This window comes from Piliocolobus tephrosceles, chromosome 3 (genome assembly GCF_002776525.5).
Source record: "Piliocolobus tephrosceles isolate RC106 chromosome 3, ASM277652v3, whole genome shotgun sequence".
NCBI classification, from domain to species: Eukaryota; Metazoa; Chordata; class Mammalia; order Primates; family Cercopithecidae; genus Piliocolobus; species Piliocolobus tephrosceles.
Window position 1 is genome coordinate 148,261,711 of NC_045436.1, and position 17,865 is coordinate 148,279,575.

General features: G+C 41.4%; 1 protein-coding gene across 8 annotated transcripts in view; it reads right to left on the bottom strand.

Moving 5' to 3' along the window:
• TBC1D1 (TBC1 domain family member 1) overlaps positions 1–17,865 on the bottom strand; it is a 242,938-nt gene that overhangs the window by 92,859 nt on the left and 132,214 nt on the right. For all 8 annotated transcript variants that reach the window (XM_023224635.3, XM_023224636.3, XM_023224634.3 and 5 more), the window contains 2 exons: positions 9,976–10,086; positions 1,112–1,240 (listed from right to left, as the gene is read on the bottom strand). In XM_023224635.3, the coding sequence (XP_023080403.1) occupies positions 1,112–1,240; positions 9,976–10,086 (240 nt within the window). The remainder of the gene's footprint in view (positions 1–1,111; positions 1,241–9,975; positions 10,087–17,865) is intronic.

The window sequence follows — 17,865 nt, forward strand, 5'->3', positions numbered from 1 at the left end:
TTGGCAGGGGTGATAGGCAGGAAGACAAGACAATTCATCTATACGGAAAATCAAGCGCTCAAGCAAGCCCACTCAGCAACTCCCTCTCCTGGGTCACAAGTCATTGTAACGGCCAGCCGCATGTCACCCGGACAGCCGCATGTCACTCAGACAGCACTCTATCCCTTTGGGAGCTCTCAAATGCAGCCCCTCCCAATTCTGGTTTTGTAAATCAACTGTTTTTCATGATCTCAGAAGATACTACAAAATTCTCAGAAACATCTTCAAAGAAAATAAAATTTAACTTTCCTTAATTAAAAAAAAATAAAAATCAGATGTTTCAAAAGAAGTGTGCGATAAAATCAAGAAGAACTATAATAAGATACTGCATACTCCAGAAAGGCGTGAAACTCTGAGGGAAAATCAGATTTGATTTCTCAGACGTGCCATCGAGGCTATTTACACTCATGGGAGGGAGGGGTAATTTCTTAAAGAACTCCCAGATTGATGTACATGTGTACTTTGTTCTTTCTATAGAGCTATATTTGGTAAACTTTTTCTGTAAAGGGACAGATAGTAAGTGTCTCATGCTTTGTGAGGCATATAGTGTCTGTGGCAACTGTTGAAATCTGCAAAACAAAAGCCTTAGATAACAGGAAAATGAATGGATGTGGCAGTGTTTCAATAAAACTTTACAAAAGTAGAGGTGGGTGGAATTTGGCCAAGGGGTTTGCTGACCCCTACTATATAGCCTTTTAGATACCTAACACCAGCAGCTGACAGTAACTGCTTTTTAAGTTATACACAGTAATACTAGGGAGAACAGAAGCCACACCTCCGTGTATCTAAGGCATGCTCTTTATAGGGACTGGTCAACAAGTATTATTTGGGGAGGTAAAAAAAATCCCATTGGATATAATACAAAAGAGTAAGGAATACATATTCTTTTAAACCTAGGTCAAATTAAAATCAATTTAAAATGTAGATAATATTGTTCTAAGCCTGAGAAAACATAAAAAAAGGTTTTCTACTTTTACCTTTATGAACATTGATGGAATAAAAGCATATAACTCAATCTAACACTCTCCTAAAAAGTGATTTAACTTAAATCGGGAGAAATTATGCTACTTACCCGGGACAAAATACTTTCTAAAGACTCTGTTAAAGATCTCTTTGCTTTGTTTTTCAGCATATCTAGCCTAAATCGAGTGGCACTGGGTGGTAATTCACTTCCGATATTCTCTGCTGCAATCTGCGATGTCTAAAAAAGTGAAAAATGAAAAGTTAAGTCACTTATCGCTTCCTCCTCTCCTTCTTAAAGGAATGAAGAATCTCTAGGACACATCTTTTTGGCATCAGGCCATCATTCTGATTCTGCCTGTGATCTCACCTCATCTGCTCCTTAGTGACATGGCTGCAAGTCCAGGGAATAATTCTGCCTCAGAGAGCTGCTGTGATTATCCCAAGTAAATATGAGGAAATGTGCTTTGAAACCAATCAGGTGAAGTAGTTTATTGCTCAGACTCTGCAACTGGATCAGAGATCTGTCTTCCCTAACTGTGGTCTTCTGCCAGTTTCTTACTTTCTCTGAGCCTCAAACTTTCTCTTCAGTAAGGTGAGACCAATGGCAAGATCGAATCATAACACTGTGTTGTGAGACTAAAACAGGTAAAGTGTGTAAAGCATTGAACACAGCGTGGTACGAAGGTAGCTATGATTAGCTTTTCAAAATAAAGCAATAACTTACCTTTGAGGGCATTTCAGACGGTGAGACAACAGAAATTTCTCAGTTAAAGAACCTGTTTTCTCTGCCTATACAAACCCTTCATCCCTTTCTACAGATCTCTGCTTTCTTGCATTTTCCTCTCTCCTACTTTTATTTTTCCATCATCCTTTCATTGTCTGCAACCAAGCTTCTCTCCCTTAACTACTACCCATAGAAAATGAAAATAAAAATACAATGGAGTTTGCGTGACAACCACGAAATGAAGTCTTAGTGTTACTTATTTACAAGGATGTGCTTTTTTGTTTTTGTTTTTGTTTTGAGACAGGGTGCCAGGGTCTCACTTTGTTGCCCAGGCTGGAGCGCAGTGCCACAATCATGGCTCACTGCTGTCTTGACCTCCTAGGTTCAAGCAATCCTCCCACCTCAGCCCCCAAAGTAGCTGGGACTATGCGCAGCTAATTTTTTGTATTTTTTGTAGAGACGGGGTTTCACCATGTTGGCCAGGCTGATCTCAAACTCCTGAGCTCCAGTGATCTAACTGCCTCGGCCTTCCAAAGTGCTGGGATTACAGGAGTGAGCTAACACACCCAGCTGAAGGTACATTTTTAAAAAATGTACAACAAATATCTCTGAATTAAATTGTTTCTTATGTGCATTCTCACCTGATTGCGTTCTGTTAGAAAATAATTTTGTTAGAAAAACAAACGGCCAGGCGCAGTGGCTCATGCCTGTAATCCCAGCACTTTGGGAGGCCAAGGTGGGCGGACCACCTGAGGTCAGGAGTTTGAGACCAGCTTGGCCAACACGGGGAAACCCCGTCTCTCCTAAAAATACAAAAAATAGCCAGGTGTAGTGGCGCACATCTGTAATCCCAGTTACTCAGGAGGCTGAGGCAGGAGAATTGCTTGAACCCAGGAGGTGGAGATCATGCCACTGCACTCCAGCCTGGGCTACAGAGTGAGACTCCATCTCAAAAACACACACACACACACACACACACACACACACAAGCAAATCCCCCATTACTCTAAATACATATTATTTGTTGCAGTTGTTATATTTCAAGCACACAGAAAAGTGTAGAGACTAATATAACAAATACCTTTGTATCACCACCTGGCTTTGTTCAAGTGAGCGTTTGCCAGGGGTTGAGAACAGTGAGACGCACAGCTCTGGAGTGCAATGCCCAGGTGAAATGTTCCTCTGCTATTCCCTGGCTCTGTGGTCTTGGCCAAACTGTTATCTCCTGTCCCTTTCAGGCCCTCTACCTGCAGCCTGAGGATGCATAGTGAACTTTCCTCGCGGAGCTGTCATGAGGCTTAAATGAACGAATACAAACCAAAACACATATACCAAGGCGGGGTGCAGTGGCTGATGCCTGTAATCCCAGAACTTTGGGAGGCTGAGGCAGATGAATCATTTGAGGTCAAGAGTTCCAGACCAGTCTGGCCAACATGACAAAATCCTGTCTCTATTAAAAATATAAACATTAGCCAGGTGTGGTGGTGCACGCCTGTAATCCCAGCTACTTGGGAGGCTGAGACAGGAGAATTACTTGAACCCGGGAGGCAGAGATTGCAGTGAGCTGACTTCACACCACTGCACTCCAGACTGTGTGACAAGAGTGAGATTTGTCTCAAAAAATAAAAATAAAAAATGTAAACCAGACACTCAAAAAACGTCAGATATCATGACTACTATCTGTTCTATGTGCCTTTTTTTTTTTTTTTTTTGAGATGGAGTCTCACTCTGACGCCCAGGCTAGAGTGCAGTGGCGCGATCTTGGCTCACTGGCAACCTCCACCTCCTGGGCTCAAGCAATTCTCATGCCTCAGCCTCCCGAGTAGCTGGGACTACAGGTGTGCGCCACGACATCCGGCAAATTTTTGTATTTTTTGTAGAGACGGGGTTTCGCCATGTTGACCAGGCTGGTCTCCAACTCCTGGCCTTAAGCGATCCACCTGCTTTGGCCTCCCAAAGTGCTGGGATTACAGGCGTAAACCACTGTGCCCAGCCTACTTCCTACTTTTAATGGGAACCACTACAGACATCTTGGAAGCTTAATCACTGCTACTTCCCCACACCTGGCCATATGCAGAAATATTTGGTGTTTATCCTATCAATTCATGTTTTCTACTTTTATATGTATGTATGTGTCCATAAAAGATATGTAGTTGAAACTAAATGAATGGTGTCATACTGCATACATCCTTCTGTAAATTAGCTTCCTTCTTTCAATACTGTTTTTGAGATTTATTCCTGTTGACAAATGTTTTTTGATTCACTCACTTTAGCCAGAGTGCACATTTTCACTGTATAACCTAATTTATCCTGTTCCTATTGTTAAACACTTATTTGCTTTTTTTCCTTGCTTTTTCAAAGAAGTCTGCAGTGACCTCTCTTGTACAGAGCTCCTTACAGACTCACGTGAAATGTTTGGCAAGGGAAATAATGAGGAATGCCCTCACTGGGTCACAGGGACTGTGCCTCTTCAGCTACACCAGATACTATCAAGCTTCTCTCCCCGGAATGGTACCAATTCATATTCTCAGTATCAGTATAGGAAAGTTCACCTTTATAAGGTATTGTCACATTTTTAAAATTTCTGCCAGTCTAACGGGCATAAAATGTTCCTTAAATATGTCTTCCCCTCATTCTATTACTATTAGGCATTATTTTATTCAGTAATCTGCTGTTCGAAGACCTTAATGTCTTCTTTGAATAATGAAATCCTAATTCACTAATGAATGCTACACATTTTTCAAGGCATGAAAGAAAAAGAATGGATTCTGATTAGAGTGACATTCAGCTTTGTCCAATTATCCATAATTTTCATTCTATGAGAATGAGAATATGCATCAAAAGAATGGCTACTAGCTTAGAAATTCCTTTGAGAAGGGAAACTATCATTTACCTTTGTGTTTCACACTACAGAGCATACCCTGGACGGGTAATATTGGCTTATTCAAAATGAGTGAATGAGCAATGATCCCCTGGCAGGTCCACAGGAAATACACACCTAAGGGTAACAGACTCACTCAGCAAATAGTGACCAAGTGCCTGCGAAATGTTATGCGCCACAGGGAGGCGCCTTACCTGTTGCAACTGGTTCTGTGCAATCGCTGACCAAGTGTAAGGGCCTGTCTAGGCTCAAGGCAGCCTCCAGAGTAACGGGAATTAACCACAAAGGGCCCCCAGGGGCCTGCCTCCAACTCAACACCAGTTACAAAATTAAGAAAAGGGAGAATTGGACTGGGCGCGGTGGCTCAAGCCTGTAATCCCATCACTTTGGGAGGCCAAGACGAGTGGATCACGAGGTGAGGAGATTGAGACCATCCTGGCTAATACGGTGAAACCCCGTCTCTACTAAAAAATATACAAAAAAACTAGCCGGGCGAGGTGGCGGGCACCTGTAGTCCCAGCTACTTGGGAGGCTGAGGCAGGAGAATGGCGTGAACCTGGGAGGTGGAGCTTGCAGTGAGTTGAGATCCGGCCACTGCGCTCCAGCCTGGGCGACAGAGCCAGACTCCGTCTCAAAAAAAAAAAAAAAAGAAAGAAAAGAAAAGGGAGAATTGCTTTCAGACTCATAATAAACCTTTCATAAAAGTGAAGCAAACTGAATTGTTTTGATATATAAAGAAAATATTGGCAGGACACAGTGGCTCACACCTGTAATCCCAGCACTTTGGGAGGCCAAGGCAGGCGGATCATGAGGTCAAGAGACAGAGAACATCCCGGCCAACACAGTGAAACCCCGTCTCTACTAAATATACAAAAATTAGCTGGCCTTGGTGGCGCATGCCTGTAGTCCCAACTACTCAGGAGGCTGAGGCAGGAGAACTGCCTGAATCTGGGAGGCGGAGGTTACAGTGAGCCAAGAGTGTGCCACTGCACTCCAGCCTGGCAACAGAGCAAGACTCTGTCCAAAAGAAAGAGAAGAAAGAGAAGAAAAGAAAGGAAGAAAAGGAAGAAAAGGAAGGAAGGAAGGAAGGAAGGAAGGAAGGAAGGAAGGAAGGAAGGAAGGAAGGAAGGAAAGAAAGAAAGAAAAGAAAAGAAAGAAAAGAAAAGAAAGAAAATATTAGCTAAAAGACTAAAGCAAGCAGCATCAGTTAGTAGATCCTAAGAGACAGAAGTGCATTTGCATGTGTGTTTTTAAAGCAGGCCTGAAGAATCTCTGTGTAGTACTTAATTCAATGTTTCTTCTGCTTTCCTCTACTATCAAAAAAGATTGTTTTCCATGTCTATTGCCATAATTCAAATAAAATGTGTTTAAAAAATTGCATTTAAAAAATAATTCACATTTAGAATATAACTTGTTCCTTATCTATCTTAAAATAAGTATCTAGAAGTTTCTCCTTGGAAGATGATGCTGGTTCTTAAGACAGTAATTTCTTTTAAAAAAAAAAAAAAACCGAAGGGGTATCGCTATATTGACCAGGCTGGTCTCAAACTCTTGGCCTCAAGCAATCCTCCCATCTCAGCCTCGCAAAGTGCTGGCATTACAGGCGTGAGCCACTGTGCCTGGCCCTCGTAGACAATAATTTCTAATTTGGAGGCTCCACAGTGAATTCAGTTGCAGTCATCATATTGCACATCCTTCGACAGATGGGTGAACTCTAGGCATGAAAGTTTGGATTCAAGTTTTAAATCCTGATGCTACACTGAAATTCTCAGTTCAGAACCCACCATTCCAGGCTGGCACAATGTATCTACCAGCAGCCTTATTCATAATCAAGCGGCTCAGAAGGAGAATGGAGAAACTCTTGACATTAATACCACAGAACAAAAAGGAACAACAAACTACCCATACAAGCAACTGATACATGCAACAATGTAGCATAACGTTTCTGATGAGTCTCAGAAACATTATGCTAAGTAGAAGGAGCCAGAACTCAAAAGAGTATCATGCCATTTATAAGAAATTCTAGAACTGGCAAAACTAATCTAAGGTGAAAAAAATCAAAACAGTGGTTGCCTGGGAGAAGGGGTAGTGAGGACTGACTAGTAGAGGAATATAGGGCTACTTTCTGGTAGGATGATATTTTTTTTTTTTTTTTTTTTTTTTTTTTTGAGACAGAGTCTCTGTCACCCAGGCTGGAGTGCAGTGGCGCGACCTTGGTTCACTGCAACCTCTGCTCCCCGGGTTCACACCATTCTCCTGCCTCAGCCTCCCTAGTAGCTGGGACTATAGGCACCCGCCACCACGCCTGGCTAATTTTTGTATTTGTAGTGGAGACGGGGTTTCACCCTGTTAAGCCAGGATGGTCTTGATCTCCTGACCTCCTGATCCGCCCGGCTCGGCCTCCCAAAGTGCTGGGATTACAGGCGTTAGCCACCACATGCGGCAGGATGAAAATGTTCTATATCTTGATAGTGGTTTGAGCTACCTGAATGTAGTAGCAGTCGTCAAAACTCAACAAATAGTACACTTAAGATTTGCATAACCTACCATATGTAAATTTCATCTCCCCCAAACTGGAAACAAACACTAAATTCTAGTTAATGATATGCATGCTGAAGTGTTTAGGGATGAAGGGTATTGATATCACTTAATTTGAAAGGCATGCAAAAATAAGGTGGACTAATAGATAGATAGATGATAAACCAAATTAACAAAATGTTTAAAACTGTAAAATCTGGATGGTGGGTATATGAGAGCTCACAGTATAATTCTTTCAACTTTTCTATATGTTTGAAATTTTTCATAATAAAATGTCACAAAAAAAGAAAGAAAATATTATCTGCTAGAAAACAGACCCAAGGAAGTCAGTAAGTAGTTATATAGCATTAAATTTTGTTAAGCTCCTTTAAAAAAAAAATAACTAAGATAAAGTACTTAGACGTCAGACGAAGTGGCTCCACCACTCACTAACTGCTTGACTGCTCTTCCCCATTTCCTCATCTATAAAATGGGTATTTTACCACCTACCTCCAAAAACCTGTAGAATGAATGGAGTCATTTACGTAAGGAATGAGAACTCTATGTGGCACTTGGTAAACATTCAGTAAGTGACAGCTGATTTCATACTAATTTTTGTACCACCTCTGTGAATACAGGTGGAAACGACAAGTCCACTGACTAAAACGTGACAGCCTCTAACTTAATGTATAAGTCTTGCCCAAACTGAACCCTGTTCTATAAGATCAAAAGACTCATTGAGGGTTTTTTCTATTTCGCAACTCCTCTGACAGTTACCCAGCACTATTCTTTTGGTCTTTGAAAAGCACATATGGCCTCCCTGCCGACCCTGAGCACTGAGAGGAGTGCTCGCTGTCCTCTGTCCACTTTTGAAGTCCTGTGGCCAGAGAAGTTCTTTGTCAAAGTCATGATCCTACCACGGTCTAGGTCGCATCTTCCCACATTTTCAAAAGCTTTAGAAATTTTCAGGTGCAACAAGAAGGTAATGAAATCCATGTGGCTAAACTGATAGCAGAAAACATGCAAAGGATCTATCAGTGAACCTCAAGACTGTGCCTAACGGGTCTATAAAGCAGTTGCTGCTCTGAGAAGCCCACTCCTCAGAGCCCATGAGAGTGTCCAGCCTGGAGTACACCAACCTCATCGGGGGATTAGGGCAGCTTCTTTATAGACAAAGACACGAGCCTTCTGGGTCATGATGTTTAGAAACCCCTAGTAAAAGTGTTGCACAGACGCCAGTTCTGCTTGTAAGGCTCAGTCACTTCTACACTGAACTCTTATACTTTGGGGGGGGGGGGACATTAAACACATTTCTCTATTGGATGATCTATGCTCAAACCGTAAAAATATTATCCTGGTCCATAAAAATGAGTCTGCAGTTAGGTCAAAACTTTCCATTCACCACAAATGCTCAACATGTTCAGTAAAAGAAGACTTTCTATCCACCGTCAATGCTTCATTCCCCTTTCTAGCAGTTATAAATTACTCCAAAATCATCAATTTTCTGTTGGAACATGTCAGACTGACTCAGATAAAAGATAGTCGGAACAGGGAAAAAAAATCAGTGGCACAAGAGGGGGAAAAGGAGTGGAAAAGAGAAAAGAAACAGGTGAAAAATGAACTCGAGAATTAACTGAAAACTTAGACTGTGTGGTCCATCCAAAAGTGAACAGGAGAGACACAGAACTTGAATGCTATCTTAAGGTTACAGGCTGGGAAGGGAGGAATGGCTACAAATCAAGACCAAAAGTCAAAATACTCAGGTCATATACTCATGTTAGAGTCACTGCTAAAGGACCCCATGGCTGGCCAATGAGATTAGAAACCATGGCTGACACCGTACACCAGCCCAAGGGTTCAGGGAAGGCATGTGTTCGCCTGAGCCATCGGAAGGTAGGAACCTAAAGAGGAGATTGGCTAAGTGTACACCCCATGAAAACTGCACACTTGGTTTAGGGTCCAGACGCAAAGGCTGCCACGGGACAGGGCACACCGCTGAGCACAGAAGTGTCTTTGGAACACGCATGCGGGGAGTGTTCAAAAAGAAAAGGGGACACACTTTTGGGAAACTGAGAAACTTGTACAACCTTCACTGATTTTTCCCTAGATTTTTGGCCAACAAGTAACTTTAGCAAACATAAAGCGGGTATGTTTTGAGGCTATTAATGGTTCATTACGAATGGACTCACATGGAGTCCAAAAGACAAAGAAAACGGTCTGTGGTACCACATAACATAGGGACTCCCAAACGGGAAGACCTTCCAAGGGAGAGATCTGCAGAGAGCCTCAGCTTCTACCTTGAGAGCCCACAAGGAGAAAAGTTAAATAATGCTGTAGACAGTGGAGGAGGGGAGGGAGACTCTGTATTTTCATCATGCAAAATGGAATTAATCCAAGTTCTAACCTTGAGCACATAAGTCAGGCTTGCCAACATTGTATCTGATTTGTGACCTAGCATTTGTATCACAAAGGATGTTCAGGTACTTTTTGTAATTCCAAAAGCAGCCATGCAATGTCCGTCCAGGCTTACAGAGAAGAAAGGGGAGGTGACAGACCAGCTCCCTGCAAGCCAAGCAGCTCATCTTGGTGGCATCCACTCTTACACTCAATTCTTGCTGCTCTAAGCCAGTCCTCTTATTAGAGCAACTGTTCCAACTCTGCTATGGTGCAGACAGAAACTTTTCCTATCTTCTCAAGCATGCATAATCTAACACCCCCAAATTCCCCCTCTATGTGCAACAAAGGAAAATAAAACAGAGAGAGAAAAAGAGGTATCAGAGTTTCAGAAAATCCTCAAAACACTGTGTACACAGAGACTTGGCAACAATTACAAGAGACAAAAATGCCATACCTGCTTCGTCTCCCCAATATGGATGTGTTCTTTCTGTTTCTCTTCATATAAACATCTCAGAAAAGAAATAATCAATTCATTCTCTCGCTGCTCATTTCTTGGTCTCAATTTCTTTAAAACAAAAATCAGAAACAGGATTTTTAATGGTCAACAACATTGCTAAGCTGTCTCTTTTTAAATGCTAACAGCTTCCATTCACTAAACTAGTGCTTTTACTCAGTCATCTCACTAGGGGGCACCAATGACCCTAAAAGTAGAAGTCATTTTTAAAAAGGAACAGTGGAGCCAGAGGGTCAGATTCAGCTTGTGATCTCTGCTGTCCTCCTATCTAAAATGAATCCTTAGTATCAGATACAGACAGAGTCAAAATGTTTAACAAATAAATAGTTTTTAAGACATGGGGAAAAACACAAAATCCATGTAAATACCCAGAGGTCAGGGACCATAATGACCAAACATTGACAAACCCTTAGGGAACGGGCAAGGAAAACAGCAACGGGATTCAATGTCATAATTTCCTATGTCGAATGTGTTCACTGTGAAGCACTCTGTGGAATCCCCATGGGGCAAGTCCTTCCATACAAGATTTCATGGCATGTACTACATTTCTTTCTTCTTTCTTTAAAAAAAAATTCTCTCTACACCTTTTAACTTTTAGACAGGGTCGTGGCACAGCACACTGGACCAAAGTCAGGACATGTAGGTTCTGGCTGCTGCCTAGAAGTGTGACCGAAGCCAAGCCCCTTAATCCTAGCTTCCCTGTCTGCTGAAGCGAGCATGGTGCGCAGAGGAAACTCCATGGTCTCCTCCTGCTCCCAAATGCCTTGGATTTGAAATGCCAGAGTGCATTTTTTAAAAGTCCACCTAATTTAATGTATTATTTTATCTGTATATAAACAAAGTAAAATGAATTGCTTTGGGATACACAAAGTTTTTAGTCTATACATTTTGAAAATACATCTTTTTTTATATTGACAAATATCCATTCCCCTTTCCTCCTCTCCCCCTACTCCAAACTTCCAGCCTGTTCTTTAAAACAAATTCAGTGACATAAATCGATCGACTACACAAGGATCTGAGTCTGGGTCAACACCTCTCTTGGTCACTTCTTCCCCAGATAACTAAGAAAGCGACTTTACCCTGCACGTCTAACCCAGACTTTCTGACAGTCCTTTCTTAAAGAAACCCAGTCCTTTCTTAATGAAAAAGATAAAAGGTAAGTTGTTCTTGTCACGTAAGGAAAAGATCGTTAATGATTAGAAGGGTTTGTTTCCATCGAGGACTTCCTGTTCTTTCAGATTTCGGACTGAGATATTAAATATTTTAAAGGTTAAAGCAGACACTCTCAACCTGGACTCCAGGCCATGAACCTCAATATTATACAATTTTACAAGTTACATGCAACAAGTGGATTTCTCTAGAGAAAGTGGGCATTAGATTCTCAAAAAGGAAAGTGGCAGTAATGCCACAATCCCAACTTCACACTGCTAGATCAAAGAGTTATGGATACACTAAGTCCAAATGTCCACAAAACAACAAGAACTCCCATTTGTGGTTGGTGGGGATGCAAAACAGTACAGCCAATTTGGAAAACAGGCCCGCAGTTTCTTGTAAAACTAAACACATTCTGACCACATGACCCAGTAACTGTACTCCTTGGTGTTTACCCAAATGAGCTGAAAACTTATATTCACACAAAAACCTACGATCTCATGTTTACAGCATCTTTATTCACAATTATCAAAACTTGGAAGCAACTAAGATGGGCATCAGTTGGCGAATGTAAAGAAACTGTAGTGCATCCATAAAGCTCAATATTATTCAGCAATGAGAAATGAGCTATCAAGTCATAAAGAGACATGGAAGAACCTTAAGTGCATATTGCTAAGCAAAAATAGCCAGTCTGAAAAGGCTACAGTGTGATTCCAACCACATGACATGCTGGAAAAGGCAAAACTATGGAGAGAGCAAAATGATCAAGGATTAAGGAGGAGGTGGGAGAATAGGCAGAGCATGGGGATTTTTAGGGCAGTGAAACTATTCTGTATGATACCATAATGATGGGCACATGACATTAAGCATCTGTCACAACCCACAGAATATAGAACACCAACAGTGAACCCAAATGTAAGCCATGAACTTTAGTTAATATTAATGTACAAATACTGGCTCATCAATTATAATGAATGAACGCTCAGTAATGCAAGATATGTTAAAAATCGGAGAAACTGTGGGGTGGGGGACAGTGAAAGCTAATATGGAAACTCTGTACTTTTCACCCAATTTTCCTGTAAACGTAAAACTGCTCTAAAAAAAATTAAGTCTATTTGGAAAAAAAGGTCCAGGGAAGCAAACAGGAATTATGAGAGGCCTCTGAGCAGGTACAGGCGCCTCACGGTTGGCCCACTCTTTCTTCTCCTGTGTCTTTAATTAAACCTTCCAGCTATCCCCACAAGAAAATGTATATTGTGCTTGGAGAAATTCTTCATCATCATCTATTTCAAAATATTTTAAAAAGCTAATCATATAGTAGAGGAGAAGTATTAATGTATTTTTCCCCTCAAAATACACTTTAAAAAACTATTCAAATAGGAAGGAAATTAGACCACAACTAGGAACAGTATACTACCACAGTTGTTTTTCATTAAAAACTGATTAAGAATCAGAGACTGCATCATGGAACTTGTTAAACATCATAGAGAAGTCACTAAAGCAGAGAAATAAACGTTTATGGTGTTATACAAGATCAAGAAACAAATCTTTGCTTAACGTAATTCTGAAATACAATTAGTGAGGTGTCCTCTCCCTAAAATCTCACATGCAACTTCACCATCCTCAATAGTGGCAAATCATTATTATTATTATTATTATTATTATTATTATTATTTTTGAGAGAGTCTCACTCTGTCGCCTAGGCTAAATGAAGTGCAGTGGTGCAATCTCGGCTCACTGCAAGCTCCACCTCCTGGGTTCATGCCATTTTCCTGCCTCAGCCTCCCGAGTAGCTGGGACGACAGGTGCCTGCCACCACCCCCCGTCTAATTTTTTGTATTTTTAGTAGAGATGGGGTTTCACCGTGTTAGCCAGGATGGTCTCGATCTCCTGACTTCATGATCCACCCACCTCGGCCTCCCAAAGTGCTGGGATTACAGGCATGAGCCACCGCGCCCGGCCAAATCATTATTTATTAAAGGTGATTTAACTTTATGAACATTCACTAGTCAGAGAGACAAGTCTTAGGAAAATAATGGGGAATCAAATTGGGTAACATCACTTTGCCATCAAAAATTACTTGCTTGTTCAAAATTAAACTATGGTGTCAGAAGTCAGGATGATGGTTACCTTGAGGCAGACACAAAATAGGACTATGAGGCAATGGAAATGCCCCATTTCTTTCTTTTTTGGGGGAGACAGAGTCTCGCTCTTTCCCCCAGGCTGGAGTGCAGTGGCACAATCTTGGCTCACTGCAACCTCCGCCTCCCTTCAAGCGATTGTCATGCCTCAGCCTCCCGAGTAACTGAGACTACAGGCACGCACCACCATGCCTAGCTAATTTTTGTATTTGCAGTAGAGACACGGTTTCGCCATGTTGGCCAGGCTGGTCTTGAACTCTTGACCTCGGGTGATCCACCCGCCTTGGCCTCCCAAAGTGCTGGGATTACAGGTGTGAGCCAGAAATGCTCCATTTCTTAATCTTGATACTGGCTGCACAGTTGTATTTACCTTATAAAAATTCACTGAATTACACATCTTTGATTTGTTATACTTCAATTTATAAAAGAATATTACAAAACAATTAATTGCTGTTAAAAGTAACAAAACTAAGTTAGTTACATGTTTCTTAACCTATAAGAGGCTTATAAATTATCATAAAGGAAATTCAGAAATAAACTGCCAGCTGGGCAAGGGGGCATGTACCTGCTACTGAGGAAACTGAGGTAGGAGGATTGCTTGAGCCCAGGAGTTCGCAACTGAAAGGTGCTCTGATCACACCCTAGAATAACCACTGCACTCCAGCCTGGGTAACACAGTGAGCCCCTTTGTCTTACAAAACAATTAATAAATAAATCAATAAATATCCAACACTGATAAATGCATCCCAGAATGTTGAGAAAGCCCATGGTCTCCTAAGGGAACTACTTAAAGAGACAACACTCACGTGGACACTATAGTCTACCATCTTTCAAAAAATTATAATCACATTTTGTAAGAAATCATTTTAAAACCATGGAAAATCCAACTAACCTGATATATATTCTTCAGAAAGTAAAGAGAGTCTCTTCTGACCATTAACCTTTAACTTGTGAAGTCATGTCACTTAATGAGTTATCAATGTCTATTGAGTACAAATCCACTTGATTTATCTAGTCAGTATTTAATTAAGTCATTCCCTGAAACACACTCATATAGATTAGGAGAATTAGACTTTGCGATATTTTATTTACTAGCCCCATGTTGGCTTCACAGCAATTCTTATCCTGAGATGATCAATTTGGATTCAATATATTCACCCAATAACAGAGCATCATGGGGTCATCCTCACATATGCCTAGCTAGGTATGTTTGAAATGAAACATTTCGGAAAGTTCATAAATAAAAAGACAGCTTTGCAGTGTGGTTTGCCCACATGACTGTCTGGCACCAAGTTCTCAGAGTGCTCAAAATCAGCTTGTTTACAGCAGAGATAATCTCCAGCATCATTTACACAGTTATCAGTGATTTCTTTATAGCTGTTAGAGTTCCATTTTTTAAATTAAATATTCAATTACATGATCCTTGAATATGGTATGTTTTAATAACTAAGTAATCATGTACCATTAATTTCAATGGTAATTACATTTCCGTTATGAAAATTTGCACGTGGAGGACTTTTTCAGAAACAAATTCCCCTGCAGGAAAGACTAAACAAAGGAAAATATTTACCATTCTATTTATAAGAAGACTCCGGAAACTGCAAAGTCACCTTTTTCCTTACAACCTTTTTGAAATGTATTATTTTCAAGCACATTAGCCAGCACTGCTGTCTAAAACGAAACCAATGACATGGTTTATAAAATGTTTTATAAAACCAAGAATGGTCATTGAGGACATAACTCAACAAGACCATCTAACAAGCCTCTAGAATAAAAGATTCATGGGCAAATCCGTATCACTCAAGGAACAGTCACACTCACAGTGATGAAAGACAAGGCGAGAGCTGGCTTTTCAAAGTTGGTGAACAATACAACTTCCCTTTGGTGTCTGGAGCAACTAAACAATTACAGAGACCTTTAGAACAACACAAAGGCGCCTCAGGATATTAACTGAATGCTCTTTTTTTAAAGCAAACCTTAGTCATAACCTACTCTGTTCTGAAGTGTCTTTGCCATGATGTACTCAGTGCCTAAAAGCCTGCATGAGTCACAGAGAATCTTGGAATCATGCCCATTAGGAACATCTTATTGCTGCGGAAGAATATTTTGTGTATTACCTCTACTGATTCATCACACTGTTTTAGGGAGAGCTACATGGTGCTGTCTAGACAAAAAAGAAAACCCACATTATGAAAGGGAAGTTCCTCTTCTATGCTTGCTAGAAAGATGGTTTCGTGGCCGGGCGCGGTGGCTCACACCTGTAATCCCAGCACTTTGAGAGGCCGAGGTGGGCAGATCATGAGGTCAGGAGATCGAGACCATCCTGGCTAACACAGTGAAACCCCATCTCCACTAAAAATACAAAAAATTAGCCGAGCATGGTGGCGGGTGCCCATAGTCCCAGCTACTCGGGAGGCTGAGGCAACAGAATGGCGTGAACCCAGGAGGCGGAGCTTGCAGTGAGCCGAGATTATGCGACTGTGCTCCGGCCTGGGCCACAGAGCAAGATTCAGTCTCAAAAAAAAAAAAAAAAAGAAAAGAAAGATGGTTTCTTAAAGTGACTGGACAGCTCTAGAACAGTAAGCGAGCCAGCATTAGATGGAAAAGTCCCCAGCTTGAATTGTAAATGCATTAACAATCAGAAGCGTATTGTCCCTTTTTGAATTCCAAATGCAAATCACATTATATTTGTCTAAGAGTATTGTGTACTTAGAACTCTAAAGATCTTTTAAGAAAAAACAGAGTAGCATGTCTCAAGTTTATTCAAAAGAAAACAAGAAAATGTAAAGACAAGTGAAAATTGTGAACATTACCCTCTAGGCTCTCTGAGACATGAAAAAACATCTTTCTATGCTCTCTTCCTACAGCATATGCCAATTCTACTGTAGAAGGAGAACAAGGGAATAAGCCAAGACCTCTAACATGTGATTAAAATGAGAAAGATGGCCAGGCGTGGTGGCTCACGCCTGTAATCCCAGCACTTTGAGAGGCTGAGGAGGGCAGATCACAAGGTCAAGAGTTAAAGACCAGCCTGGCCAATATGGTGAAACCCCGTCTCTACTAAAAATATAAAAATTAGCAGAGTGTGGTGGTAGTAGGCGCCTGAAATCTCAGCTACTTGAAAAGCTGAGGCAGGAGAATCGCTTGAATCTGGGAAGCGGAGGTTGCAGTGAGCCAAGATTGCACCATTGCACTCTGGCTCTGGGTGACAGAGTGAGACTCTGCCTCAAAAAAAAAAAAGAGAGAGAGAGACAATCCTTTCATTTTTTTACACTAACAGAAAGCAGATCGTGGATCCTAGTATAGTATTTTCCCAGTGAGGAGGGAAAAGCACTTAAACCCACCCAGTTGCTAGCTGTCTTGTTTTGTTTAATGGCTCCTCTATTTGCAGAACCTGCTGCCTGCCCCGCAAAAGGAGATATTTATTCTTTCTTTTGATATGCTTCCCTCCCTAAAAAAGTACCAGGGAGCCATTGAAAATGGCCCTCGGCTAAAGCAGACATGAAATTTTGGATGACCTCATTAAAGATTCATAATGAACAGGCTACAGGCATGCCAGCACACACAGCATGGTCTCCCTGAGATACATTGCATCTAAATGCAAGGGCAAGAGCTAGCTTCCAAGTTTACTGCAGAAAGCTGATGAGCTTTAATTTTGTTTTGTTTTTGTAGGTTTGATATATTATCAGGTTCCAAGTAGATAGCATGACCTAAATTTATTTTCAAAAATGAAAAGAAAAAATGGTGTGGGGGGAAAGAAGGAACAATTCTGTTCAAGTTCATGTACCAAATGTTGTCTCATTCGACTGCCACATTTAGGGCTGAAATTCTAAGCAGGAAGGGGCGGGCAGAGGTTGCCCAGGGAACAGATGAGTGCATATGGACCAGAGGCCAGACCTTCTGTCTCCCAGGCTAAGGCGCTTTCCATTTTATAATTTCCTCTCTCTTATTCTAACATTTGTTTAAGGAAGAAGCTTGCCTGTTTCAGTTAGTTTTACTATCTAAGCTAAGGCCTGATGGGAATCTGCAATTCTGACCTGGAGCCTCTATGGGACTGTGAAAGCTTAAGCCAAGCATGTCCAACATGTGGCCCAGGACAGCTCTCAATGTAGTCCAACACAAATTCATAAATGCTTTTAAAACATTTTGAGATGTTGGGCCTGGCGCGGTGGCTCACATCTGTAATCGCAGCACTTCGGGAGGCCAAGGCAGGCGGATCACGAGGTCAGGAATTCAAGACCAGCCTGACCAACATGGTGAAAGCCTGTCTCTACTAAAAACACAAAAATTAGCCAGGCGTGGTGGCGCGTGCCTGTAGTCCCAGCTACTCAGGAAGCTGATGCAGGAGAATCACTTGAACCTGGGAGGCGGAGATCGCCGTGAGCCCAGATTGTGCCATTGCACTCCAGCCTGGGCAACAGAGCAAGACTCTGTCAAACAAACAAACAAACACCATTGATATTTTTTTCTTTTTGTGATTTTTTTTTTTTTTTTTAAGCTCATCAGCTATCGTTAGTGTCTTTTATGTGTGGTCCAG